General features: G+C 48.1%; 1 protein-coding gene across 1 annotated transcript; it reads left to right on the top strand.

Annotated features, from left to right (window-relative positions):
• The first annotated feature begins 110 nt into the window (after window positions 1–110).
• B3GNT9 (UDP-GlcNAc:betaGal beta-1,3-N-acetylglucosaminyltransferase 9) lies at window positions 111–10830 on the top strand. The gene is made up of 3 exons (XM_084533539.1): window positions 111–389; window positions 6611–6653; window positions 7421–10830. Exon 3 carries the CDS (start codon window positions 7485–7487, stop codon window positions 8730–8732), a length of 1248 nt encoding a protein of 415 aa, XP_084389665.1. The 5' UTR covers window positions 111–389; window positions 6611–6653; window positions 7421–7484; the 3' UTR covers window positions 8733–10830.
• The last annotated feature ends 1695 nt before the right edge of the window (window positions 10831–12525 follow it).

Here is a 12525-nt window from a genome sequence, read left to right as displayed (position 1 = left end):
CCCGGCACCACGTCCGATCCCTCTCCGTCCGTGCCGCGGGGCTGGAGGACATCCACGCTCCCCAGGCCACGTCACGTGTCGGTGCTGGAACCAGCCCCAGCTCCTTCCCCAGCGCTCTCTCTCCATCGCCCCGCGACGCTCGGCCGGTGCCCGTGGGGAGGGAGCCCCGTGGGCTGAGCCCCCGCCGGCCCCACACAGGCGTGGGGAGCTGTCGGGGCTTTTGGGGTGAAAACGGGAGCCCCAGCCCCACTCTGCTCGGCAAGGATTTCCTCGGTTTTGCTTGAAGGCTGAGGAATGTCTCCCGCTAACGGCATCCAGATGTGCCTGCTTGGCAGCCCGCTGCCGGGACACAACCGGGGGGACGCGGGATCGGCGCGATCGTGGGGGATGTAAGTATCTGCTAGGGGCTGCGGGGAGCTGGGCTGCGAGCGGGGGGATTCTCCCACCTCCTCCTTGCCACGCTGCCCTCTGCCTCCAGCTTTTCCTTTCACGTCGCGGGTCTGGAGATGTTTTTAAGTGCAGAAGCCCCCATTAAAATCACTAACATGCAGCAGAGCTGCTGCAGCCCCGAACATGCCCTCCCCCAGGCTGCACGGGTTGAGCTTTGCTTTAAGAACTTTCTGTGCGTGTTTTCAGTTGCTTTTACAGGAGAAAGTTTGGGATTTTTTTAGAGAATGGCTGTCTCCCAGCCCCGAGCAGCACGTTATGTCTGCAAATCATCTCCCTCCAGCAAGGGGACACGAAGCCGTCCCTGGGGTTACAGTCGTGTGCTCAGAGTGAAACATGGGAATGTTGCAGTAAAAAGGGACAGAAAAACAAAGTTCAGTTGCAGCGAGGCAGGAAATCACTGAGCAGGACTTGGAGCAGCTTTTGGCTAATTGTGATAAGCTCACGCCCTGGGAATCGGCTTTAAATTTGTGGAGAAGGTCAGCGTGAAGTCCCTCTGGCAGCTGTGCCCAGGTGTAACAGCAGGGCCACGCTAAGGCGCTGGCATCGCTGTTTGGTGGTGCCACATCAGGGGAAGGATCTGTCAGAGGCGAAGGGCGGGGAGAGGAGGGTGGTTGCTTTGATGTGGCTCTTCCTTACCCCACCGTGAGCCTGCAAGGCGTTATTCTCCTCCTGTGCTGCTTAAACGAGCAGAGGTGCCCTTCCCAAACCACGCCACATGGACCTGAGTGATTTAGGGCCGTGGGACTGCACCGTTCCCCACGGGGATGCTGCAGGTCCCTCACTGGGAACCCTCAGCTTCCAATGCCAGCCTTCAAGCACCGAGCAGGAGCTCCAACGTTTCTCCACTGTTTCGGTTTTAATACCTGACAAAAAGCTTCCCCCAGGCAGGTAGAAGCTAAGAGGAGGGAACCGAGCAGCTGTCTGCAAGGCCAACGCGTGACGGGTGTCGCAAGGCGAGGAGAGGCTGCGATAAAACGGGGCCGGCCAGCTGGGAGGCTGCTGAAACCACATGTTTCAGGACTGGGGCAAAGCAGGGAGATAAATAAGGGCTCCTGTCTTGCAACAGCAGGGAGCCCATCTGCTCATTTGCAGCTCTGCCAGGAAAGCTGCAAGAGGCCTTTGCAGTGCGGCCCGTGCCTCTGCCATCAACAGAGCTTTTGCCTCCAGGTGCTGCGATGGCAGCAGTGACGCTGCACGGGGCAGGAGCAGCCGTGGCACTGGCCAAAAACCTCTGAGCAGCTCCAGCATGTGGACGGACACCCAGAGACCCAGCACCAGGCTCCAGGGGCTGCAGAGCGATGGGCGGCCTTGTGCTGCCTTCGCCCGGCTCTGGCTCTTGCTCCTGAGCCCTGGGAAAGCTCTGCTAAGACATTCAGCTAATTAAATCCTCCAGCCTGGTTTTGGTTTGTTTATAGCCTTTAAAATTGAACGAGACAGGCTCTTTTTTCTGGTTAGGCAGCTTAGCGTTTGTTTTTCTTACTTCATTTTTCTGGGGCTTTGCACTAACCCACACGCCAAGGGGCAGCTCTTCCCTTCCAGCCCGCCCTGTCTTCTAGGCACAACCGAATCATTCAGCATCCCTCCTGTGAGGCAAGGGACGTGTCCAGCACCAAACCCACATAAAGCATCAACGTTGAGGGTTTTGTTGTTTCTTTTGCCTGTGGAAAACAAACAAGAACAAAGAAGAAGCCATGCAAGACAAAAGCTGGTTACGTGACACACAGACGCAGAAACTGAACTGTAGACTGCAAGCTAACACAGAACCGTATTTTTTTTTCACATTAAAGGCTACAAAACCAGCTCAAACTGTTAAACCCGAGTTGTTTCATGCGTGTTTTGATGCACTGGATGCTGACATTTCCCTGCAGGCACCCTAAAAAGCCCAGGCACCCATGGGATGAAAAATGCAGGCAAGCCCTGCACCGAGACAACTCAGCTGAGATTTTGAAACCTTTGCATTAACACTTCACTTCTGATTTCTTTACAAGAGGAGGACGGCAGCCTGGCACAGCTCAAAGGGAACAAAACAACTAACTGTCGTGCAAAAACACACGCTCGTTGCATTTGCCTGTTCAGCAATGTATTTAATTTAATCCGGTGCTGTGGATTTCTAATAGGAGCATAAGCTGGAGCAGCAGGAGGCTGAAGGAGCCTGGGATGCTCCTGGCACCCTGAGGGGCTGTTGGAGGCCAGAGTGGTTGCCAGCAGGAGGGGAAGGTCTGGAGGAAACCCAGCATCACCTGGGAGCAGCGCTGGTGAATGGCAGCTCTGTTTCTCTGCCCAGCACGGAGGCTGCAGAGGGGGAGCCTGGTCCCAGAGCTGGGCAGCAGCTGCGCCAAGGGGAGGGACAGCACAGAGAGCGAGGCTTAAAGAAGAAAGAAAATCTAATAACCTGCTGCTGAAGCCCCAGTAGCTGTCAGACAGCCTGGAAATTGCAGAAACCTCTTTGCAGCAAGGAGCAGATTTCTTCTGGGGGACCAGGAGGTCCCCAGTGCCCGCAGGACCTGATGCACAGGGCAGTTGGTGACGTGGTCATGAGGACACGTGGTTTCCCAGCACAAGAGCCAGTCAGTGTCACTTTGGCAGGGAAGGCAGGGTTGCAAAACAGCCGAGCACAGCCTCTTGCCACCAGTTTTGCTGTGAGGTCCTCCAGGACCTGCCCTAGGAGCTCACAGCAGGATGGGAGCAGCAGGGCTGAGCGAAGCAGTAGCACTTTGTGCAGGGAGGTGAGCAGCAGCACGTGGATTTAACATGGGGAAGATGCTGCACAGAAACAATTCCGCTTCTGCTGAGAGCAGAGCTGATGGAGGAGATGGAACAGGGATGCAGAGAGAGTTTTACAACTCTCCTCTTCTGCTGGAGGCCCAATCTAGCTTCTGCTGGCAGCTAGCAGGCACAGCCAGGATGGAAAAACCGCTGGAAACAAGCTGGGATGGGACATGCACACAGCCCTCCTGCCGCCTGCAGGGCCCCAGCGTTGGGTTTTGAGCCTTGTTCGCATGAAACAGGTTCAACAAACGCAAAGCAGAAGTAGCCAAAACCTGAAGTGCTGTCTCAAAGCACCCCCGACACCCCCAGTTTTCCAGGTTCCCCTGAGGACTGCAGAAACTCATAGAAGCCAGTGGTGGTGGATCCCCAACACTTTCTTTAGCTCATCGTACAGAGAAACGGGTAAAACACCTCCGTCAGCAACCGCAGCCCCTTTGGTGCACAACCCAAACCTACCAGCAGCCGCTCCAGCATCAGGAAGGAGAAGAGGACCTGGGTGGGAACACTTGGCAGGGCAGCAAGCTGCTCTGGGGCCAAACAGCCTCGCTTTGCTGTTTTGGACCCTCTTCCTTGACGTTTGCAGTTTGCTTTGATACCACAGCTGCTTTTCCCGAGGCTGAGCAGGTTGAGTCACCACGCTCCCAGGCACAAAGCAACGTGCCAGAATCACCAAGGCGTCTTGACCGAAATCCAGGAACGGGATCCAGAGGCTTTTCCCCACGTGTGAGCAGGAACGCCAAGTAACGGAGACATGACAGCTGCTGCAAGAGAAGGAAATTTCCAGGATGAGCCCAAAGCTTCCTGTCATTCAACTGAGAATGAAGGATTAGCAGGTTTTTATTCATTTTTTTTTTTTTTTAAATCATCATTTAACTGCTTTTATAGCAGCACCTCTTGGCCATCGTTCAGAATCCTTCTCTTAAATGAAAGCCAGGAGGCTGGCTGGACCAGACGAGGAGGGATGGCTTTGGACTCGAGGCTGCTCACCTCTGCTTTGTACTACCTGTGGAACAAGGTGCTCTGGGCCACCTAGGGCTCCTCCACCTCTTCCCACCATCACTCCAGCCTCCCCCGAGGCACCGTTTGATGCAGCAGCTTCATAACCTCAGCGATGCTTCACAAGCTGGACAGAGACCCCCAGAACATCCCTGCACAGGGGCACCCACGCTGGATGTAGACGGGTGGCAAGATGCTGTGCTGAGAAACGCTCTGCTGTGCTCTTTTCTCTGGCATCAAATATTTGCCGAAAGCCCCATAAATTTGTCTTTTTTTCTCCCCAGTGTCAAGGAGGATGAATAATATTTTTGGCTCAAGGACATGCCAGAGTCAACAATCGCTCTCGAGCGAGGGACAGGACAGCTTTTCCCACACTGACGTCCATGGGTAGAGCCGACACCTGTGTTAGAATTGAGGACATTTCCTCCAGAAGAAGGAAATACATAACCTTGACGGGAAAACCCATATAATTCAATCAAGGATTCACATCAAAGGCTGGCAACTCCTTTTGAAAATTCGATGTCTATATTCAGCGCTGAACTGCTTCATTTCAGCATGAAAATTGCTATTTCAGATTCTTTTCTTTCAATAAATGAAAACACAGAAGAAAATCTGGGCTATCAGCCCAGGCGTGTAACAATTTGGGGCTTTTCTTGGCTTTTTTGAGGGCCCTTATTGCCAGATCCTGAGATGCTGGCAGGATAAATCTGTAAGTCATGGAAATCATGAGTTTCATGACACACACGTTTTATTCCAAACCCTAGCTGATAAAATTAAACACGGGAAAGAGCCAGGACTTTTATCCAGCTCCTTAATTACCATCTGGAGCCTGGCAGCTGAAATAAGATCAAACTTTTGTATAGAAAAGGGAAGAAAAATTGTGATTAAAAAGGGGAAAGAGAGGAGATTTTACAAAGAGCTTGAGCAGAGACACCCAGACATCCCAGCACTGCCAGGATCCATCCTGCCAGGGGCTGCGCATCTCCCGCTCGCTATAGAGTGCCATGGTTGCCTATCCCATTACAGCAGAAGTAGGAAAAAATCCTCAATTTTAGCTTCCAGGAGTCTTTTTGAGAAAAGCTCCCTCTTTCAGGTGGCTGAATATCACCCAGCAAAACTTGTTGCTTCTGATGTGTGCCCACATAAGAGGGAGGGCACGGCTTTCTGTCTCCTTAGCAGGTCCAATTCAGTGGCATGCCCTGGGTGTAGTGAGACCTGCCTTTCATTTCCTGCAGCTTCTGGAAAATTATTGAAGGTAATTTGAAAAAAAGCCTGCTGGGAACTGTGTGGTGACAGATAAAGGATGATTTAGCACACGAGACGCACAGCAGGCTGCTGCACAGACCACAGTCAGGACTCACCAAGGGTAATGGATGTAAAATGCAAACAGCTTGTAGGCATTCGAAGGGACTCTTTCACCAGGCTGAAGATAATGATAATTTGAAAGCTGGACTGGTTAAAACATCTGCCTGGCCTAGGAGGGAAGCAGAAGGTACAGCAAAGTTGTGCTTGGAAGAGAGCTGGTACCATGTGGTAGCACGCTGCTCCGCATTTCAACAGCAACTTGGAGAGGGGGGTTAAATAGCAGTGGAAAAACCAAAATATTTTCAAATACGGAGATCCAAGAAATGTGCATCTAACAATTTTAAACGTGCTGGCCAAGAAATCAACTGCTTTAATAGCTTTAATTTTTCATAAATCTTGAAATGCTGCATCCATCCCTGGGGGTAAGGCTATGCCACACTTTAATGCTTCGGCATTCCAGGCTTGTCAATCTCATTTTGAGCTACAAAAAGCTTATCTTATGCCTGATACAGAAATCGTGGTTAATAAACAATTAGCAGGGGACACAACCTGTGACATTGAAGAAAGATTTACTGGAAAAGGGTGCCACTGAGCTAAGGAGGGTCCTGGTTTAGGTCAGAATACACGATTCTGACAAGTCCGTAGCTGGCCGGGAGCCGTGAGTCAGCCTGATGGCAACGGGGCTTGATTGGAGGCTGAGAATCCACCCGCGTGCTCTCCAGTTTAACAATGCTGAAAACAGTTAAGTACAGGAAAAATTGTGTAGAAAACCACAAGTCCTGGCTCCTCCACCCTCTTCTGTCCTGCCTCAGTGCTTCAGTCCCTTAAGCGAAGACAGACTACGGTGCAAGCAGACGGCTTTGGCTCAAGAAGTTTTTGGATAACATCTTCTCAGCTTGTTCAAAGACAATGACAGCAAACTGTAATACCTTCAGACATATCTTCTACTAATACAGAACAGGCAAGACAGATTTGTAAATCACATAGGAGTGTAAAAGATTGCTGGTGTGGCTACAGCCAGCTCCCTCCCTGAACTAGATTTACGTCCTGCTTTCTGCCTTCTTGTAACTCTCCTTTTTTTTTTTTGCAGCTGAAGAACTGATGGAATGAGACAGATCATCTCTGGGAAAAGTGTAAGTGGAGAATCATATCTTGTATTTCAAAAGGCAGCTTCACCTCTCATATGTGAATAAAACACTCCTAATGCTAGTCTCTGCCTTGCTTCTGTGTTTTGGGATTTATTTGTGCATCTCTTGCTTAGTGGTTAGGAGCAGGTTGGCAGAGGCAACGTGCCTGTACCCTTTCTAACCTTATTAATGGAAGAGAAGTAATTTATTACAATTTAATATTTTATAAAGATTACTGGCAGCAAAAGGGCCCTATGTGCATTCAAGATCGTGCCTAATGTATTCATTTTGAAGGCATAAATCACAGTTGGTTTGAGAGTTCACTTTGCATTCAGGGAAAACTCCAGTGATTGTCCAGCTACTGAAAACCTGCTTGTCAGCAGCCAGTTACCAAGTCAAAAGGAATTAAAACCCAACGATTTATGGAAGTACGGCACTGTCCATTGGTCCCTGCTTTGGGAAGAGCAAGGTCAAAAAGCCTCTGAAATGGCAAAATGCATTCCGGAGGGAGGGACATGGGAGGAAGGACGGATTAGTGGTGTATTTTGGGAGTGGGTGTATTTTGGGATTAGTTTTCAGGACGTTGGATGACTTCTTGGTGACTTACACCTAAGCAAGTCACAGAGCCAGATCACTGGGATCTGCGTTAGGTCTGGGACCTCTGCATCTCTTAGCGAGTTCCTTACCATGTCTTGGTGTTTCCATGAGTAAAATGTATTTGCTGGCTTGTTTTCTAAATCCTGCTTGGTGACATGCTGCACATTTATTTACAGATGGGCATTGGTGCCAGGCAGCTCAGACACAGCTTTTAGCAGTCCCAGGAAGACCACGGGGACAATGAGAGTTCGTCTCAAAGGGGACGCGATCTGTACCCTTCTCCTGGTGGTCGCACTTTGCTCTTTACTCTACACCCAGCTGGAGCATTTTGCCCCAAAAGGGCACAAGGAGCCGACGCAGAAGCAGCCCTCAGTAACGCAGCGAATACTCTCTGACCCCAGAGCACCTGGGAGACCCACACCAGCAGAGGCAACAGCACCCAGACCCCAGTTAATTCCCACTGTTAGACGAGCAGAAGCAGCTAACACCAGGGTCCAAACTATAACCCCAGCCCCAGCGGCCGATTCTGCCTTCAACTTCAAGCGCTATCTCCTCAACAAGGACAACAGGAACTTCAACCTCCTCATCAACCAGCCCAAGAAATGCAAGAGAACACCCGGAGGTCCCTTTCTGCTCATCGCTATCAAATCGGTAGTTGAAGACTTCGACAGACGAGAGATCGTCCGGAAAACTTGGGGCAGGGAGGGTTTGGTGAACGGGGAGCAGATTCAGCGAGTGTTCCTGCTGGGAACACCAAGGAATAGGACAGCGCTGGCCACATGGGAGACCCTGATGCACCAGGAGAGTCAGACGTACCGCGACATTTTACTTTGGGACTTCATGGACACTTTCTTCAACCTGACCCTGAAGGAGATCCACTTCCTGAACTGGGCTGCTGAATTCTGCCACAACGTGAAGTTTATTTTTAAAGGCGATGCTGACGTTTTTGTTAACATCGAGAACATCGTTGATTTCCTCGAGAGACACAACCCCGCCGAGGACCTCTTTGTTGGGGACATCATCTACAACGCCCGGCCCATCCGCGTTCGGAAGAGTAAATATTATATCCCAGAGACCATGTACGGGCTCAGCATCTACCCTGCCTATGCAGGAGGAGGAGGTTTTCTGCTCTCCAGCTGCACCATGAGGAAACTCTCCAGGGCTTGCAGAGAGGTGGAACTCTTCCCCATCGACGATGTCTTCTTGGGCATGTGCTTACAGAGAATCAACCTCAAACCCATTCTGCATGAAGGTTTCAAGACCTTTGGGATCGTCAGGCCTTCTGCTGCCCCGCACCTACAGACGTTTGAGCCCTGTTTTTACAAAGATCTCATGGTAGTTCACAGCCTGAAAGTTGCTGAGATCTGGCTGATGTGGAACCTGCTGCACAGCCCGAGGCTTTCCTGTACTCAGAAGAAGCAAGTGAAGAAGCCTTTCCAATGGAAGAGGAAAGCTCAAACAGCAACACAGGCATCGCCCCTCAGATAATGCAGGCAGACTGCAATAAAAGCACAAGGAAAAACAGCTGAGAAAGGGAACGTCAAATTTTTGCAACTAAATAAACAGACTTTAGAAGAAGAGGGCTTTAGCACAGCCTATTTACGAGCAGACGACAAAAACTATTGCAGAAATGTGCCAAAATTCCCCATTTGCACACACATACCACGTAGGTCCTTCTCCAGTAATGTGCCCAAATAATCCTAACAGTATCTTTAATTTATTATTATTTATTAGAGTAACACTAGTGCTTAGCAGGCCAATGTGTACAGACACATTGCAAAATGCAGTCTGGAGAGATGTTTCAGCATTGTTAGACGTGCAAAACGGAAGGAGAACGAAGAGACAATGCCAAGAAGCACAGGGATTGCTGTCAACTTGTTCCTTTGATTAGGACTGGAATTACTCAGACTCAATGAGAAACAAGCAAACTACACAGTTAACTAGAGCAAAGGAAATCAGGTGTCCTCAGTGGGTGCTCAAATGAAATCACCACTGCCTGGTTGGCTTTCTGTGAGCCTCAGAGGAGAAGAAAACAACAGCTTTGAATTGGAGTCCCATATATGTTGCAGAACTACAAGAAAACAAGCGTGGGAGCTAGGGCTGACACAGCTGGTTGAGCAGAAGCCATATGAGTAGGTAACTGGGAAGGGGTAAGAACATTGAAGGGCATTTAAAAAAGGAAAAGAAGAACTTTCAGTTGATCCCTTTTCACGTCTTGATTTTTCATTAATTGTAGCAACACACGAGTTCAAAGACATGCTCCACTGACACGCTGTCAGGACTCAGGGAGCAGTTTATGGCACTTTAGCGAGCTCAGACTCTACATTATGCTGACTGGCGCTCAGTGAAGACTCAGAGCTGTCCAACAGCATCCAACCTCTCTTACCACGTAATCCAGCTCTTCCAAAAGATATCTGGAGAGATCCTTTTGGCCTTTTGCTTGTGAGAGTGAAATCACAGAGCTGCTGCTTGCATCACTTTTGAGAGCTCCTTCAGACCACAGGAAAACTTGTCAATGGACTGGGCTGGTTCCTCCAGACCTCGGTGCTCTTCCTGGCACACAGTCAGCTGCAAAGAGCAGCCAAGACTTTCAACATTGCTGTGGGTGTCATGGGAAGGAAGAAAGCAGTCTTCAGACAGAAGGGCTTCAGAATAAAAGCCTTTCTAAACTTATTGCAAAAAAAAGCAGCAGCAGAGCAATTTTTCTGTTGGTAGATGACTTTCCATGTTTCAGTTAGTCTGTAACTTCATAAATATTTTAAACATCCGACAAGAACACTGGACTGCTTCGTTTTTCAAAGAACTGTCAATACTTCAGAGCACTTTGTTTTTCCAGCAGCAGATTACCATACCAGAACATCGTTTTCTTGGATATCAAAGAGGAAGCAAATCCCTCCAAATCTGGGTTAAAAAGCAATGGTATACTTGAGGCAAAGAGCCTGGATTCGCTTTTGATACTGAATTTGCTAATCCTTTTGCAATTTTCCCCCCCCCTCAACAAAACATCTATTCATCAGAGTATCCCAGATGCCATCCCCCTTCAGGAGGACACATCCACACAGCTTCAAAGGCAATCACAGTGTCATGAACCTCCAGGAAGCTGCTTTCCCTTAAACAGAGCCTGCAGCACAGCTGCACTTCAGACCTGGGTGTAGCCTTCCTCCCATCCAGCTGCAGGCTGGACTTTGCTCTTGAATTAACTATGCACAGAACGTGAAGGAAAATATGCTGGTAGTATCTATCAACAGACTATAGAAAAGAGCCTTAGATGTTATCATAATCTTCAGAGTTTAAGCCCTAACGTATTTCCATGGAAAGGCTGCCGTGTAGAAATCAAAGAACCAAAATCCGATTTTGGATATTTTCAGGACAAGAGCCTGAAATCCAAAATTCTCATGCAAGCTTCACAAGGAACTCTGTAAAGTGTAGGAATAAGCCTCAGTGGTGGGAGAAAGCTGTGCCCATCTGCTCAAGTGTGTGATATGTTATGTATTTATGAGTCTGTACAGAAACGTATTACCTGAGATTAGTTTACAGTTTGGGAAGTTATTTATACCATAATTAAAAGATAGCATGCAGGCATGCCTCCAGTTGTCAGAGTGAGTCTGTCGAATGCATCTGCATACACACAAGACTAACACGACATGTATTTTTCATGAAGACAGCAACTTGAAAATGCATTATTCATTGTTTTGGATAACTTGGTAAGTCTTTCCTTATGCTGGACTTAATTTAATGGTAACAATAGAAAAACAAACACAGCTTACCTAACGATTTCTTACAAAGCAGCTGGTGAGGTTCAGCAGTCTTTATTAAGATCTTCCTTTTACATTCGGAGATGCATTAAGGTTTGGCTCCTCCCTCTATAACATCTTCAGATCTGCAATCTACCCACAACACAGCATTAATGAGTACGTTTATCCCAGATTAAAGTAGCAGTTTAACATCCTCCTGTGCCAGCACACATCCTGGTGGCTGGCAGAAACAGAACTAGGGCAAACTGCTCACTTCTTTGCCTGAGTCTGTGGAATAGCTCATTTCTCTGTCCAATTAATATGAATCTAACATCTTTTAATGAAAGATACATCTGCTTTTATTTGTCAGTCTTTGCTGTGCGGCCCGTTTCATCTGGTTTTAAAAGTTTCCATTGCTTCTGCAGTTGAAGTGGAAGTTTGCAGACCCCAAATGACAGCATAACGTGCTGTGAAAACACTGGAGGGCACAGCTGTACCCACTGCAGTTTATTAATCTCTTACTGCTACAGCAGGCAAAAAGTCTTCGACTGAAGATTATTTCCTAAAAAATGTGTTGCTTTTCCCCCTAAAAAATCTGAGGTGCTTTTTAGAATGAGTAGAAAAAACCCTCTACTGACCTCCTTTTGAAGCAAACTGCTAGAGGTGGATCCAACTCAGCTCTGAACGCTCTGGTACAGCTTGTTACGGAAATAAAAAGCATGCAACTTATTTTATAGAGATACATCAGTTATGGTAATGATTACACAGATTGCAGGATGTGTAAAAAGAGCATTGCTGCCCAGCTTACACATCAAGTAGGAAAGGGAAAACTGACATACCTAGAGAAAGCATAATGCTAAAAATATACATAATAGGCTAACAGGCAAACTTGTATTTAAAAGCTTACATTTGGCTCCATTTTCGGCAACAGAGACTACTGAGAGAACACTGAAACACTTGAAACGCCACTCTGAAATGAAGCTGTTTGCTTCAGATGCTTAGACGTGGACTTCAGTACCTAATTTCAGGAGTGGCAATGGAACCAACTATGCATTTCCTATGGAGGGCCTTACTTCCCATATAAATTTGTTTTCCCTGCAAGGAAGAGAGCACAGAAGCACATTAACTTATGCATTAAGCATGTGAAAAGCAGATACCAACCACTCCACTTTACCTCTGTAAGCACAACAAAATTCACAGATTAAACATAATCTACTCAGATTTTGTAAGGCCTCACGATGCCTCCCAGAACACCCAAATCATCCATTACAGAAGGAAATTCTGGGCAGCTTTTATTAACTGTCTAGTGGGGCTTTGCTACAAAGCTTTGCTTGGTAATTTTGTTTATTACTGTATTTTTTACATGTTAGTTACTATAAACCATGATGAGAAAAAACAAAAACGTCCTGTGTGGGTACCACCAGTTGCAAGCAGACGCCCTCAAGACAGACATAAATATCCGAAGCTAATAGAGCATAGTAGGTTTTCTTGAATCCCAAGGATCCACACACAGGCAATTTGTTCCCTACTGTATGTAAGTAGCCAGA

The sequence above is a fragment of the Aythya ferina genome, assembly GCF_964211825.1.
Source record: "Aythya ferina genome assembly, chromosome: 12".
NCBI lineage: Eukaryota > Metazoa > Chordata > Aves > Anseriformes > Anatidae > Aythya > Aythya ferina.
The sequence above is the reverse complement of the archived record's forward strand: the minus strand, read 5'-3'. Positions and strand labels throughout refer to the sequence as shown.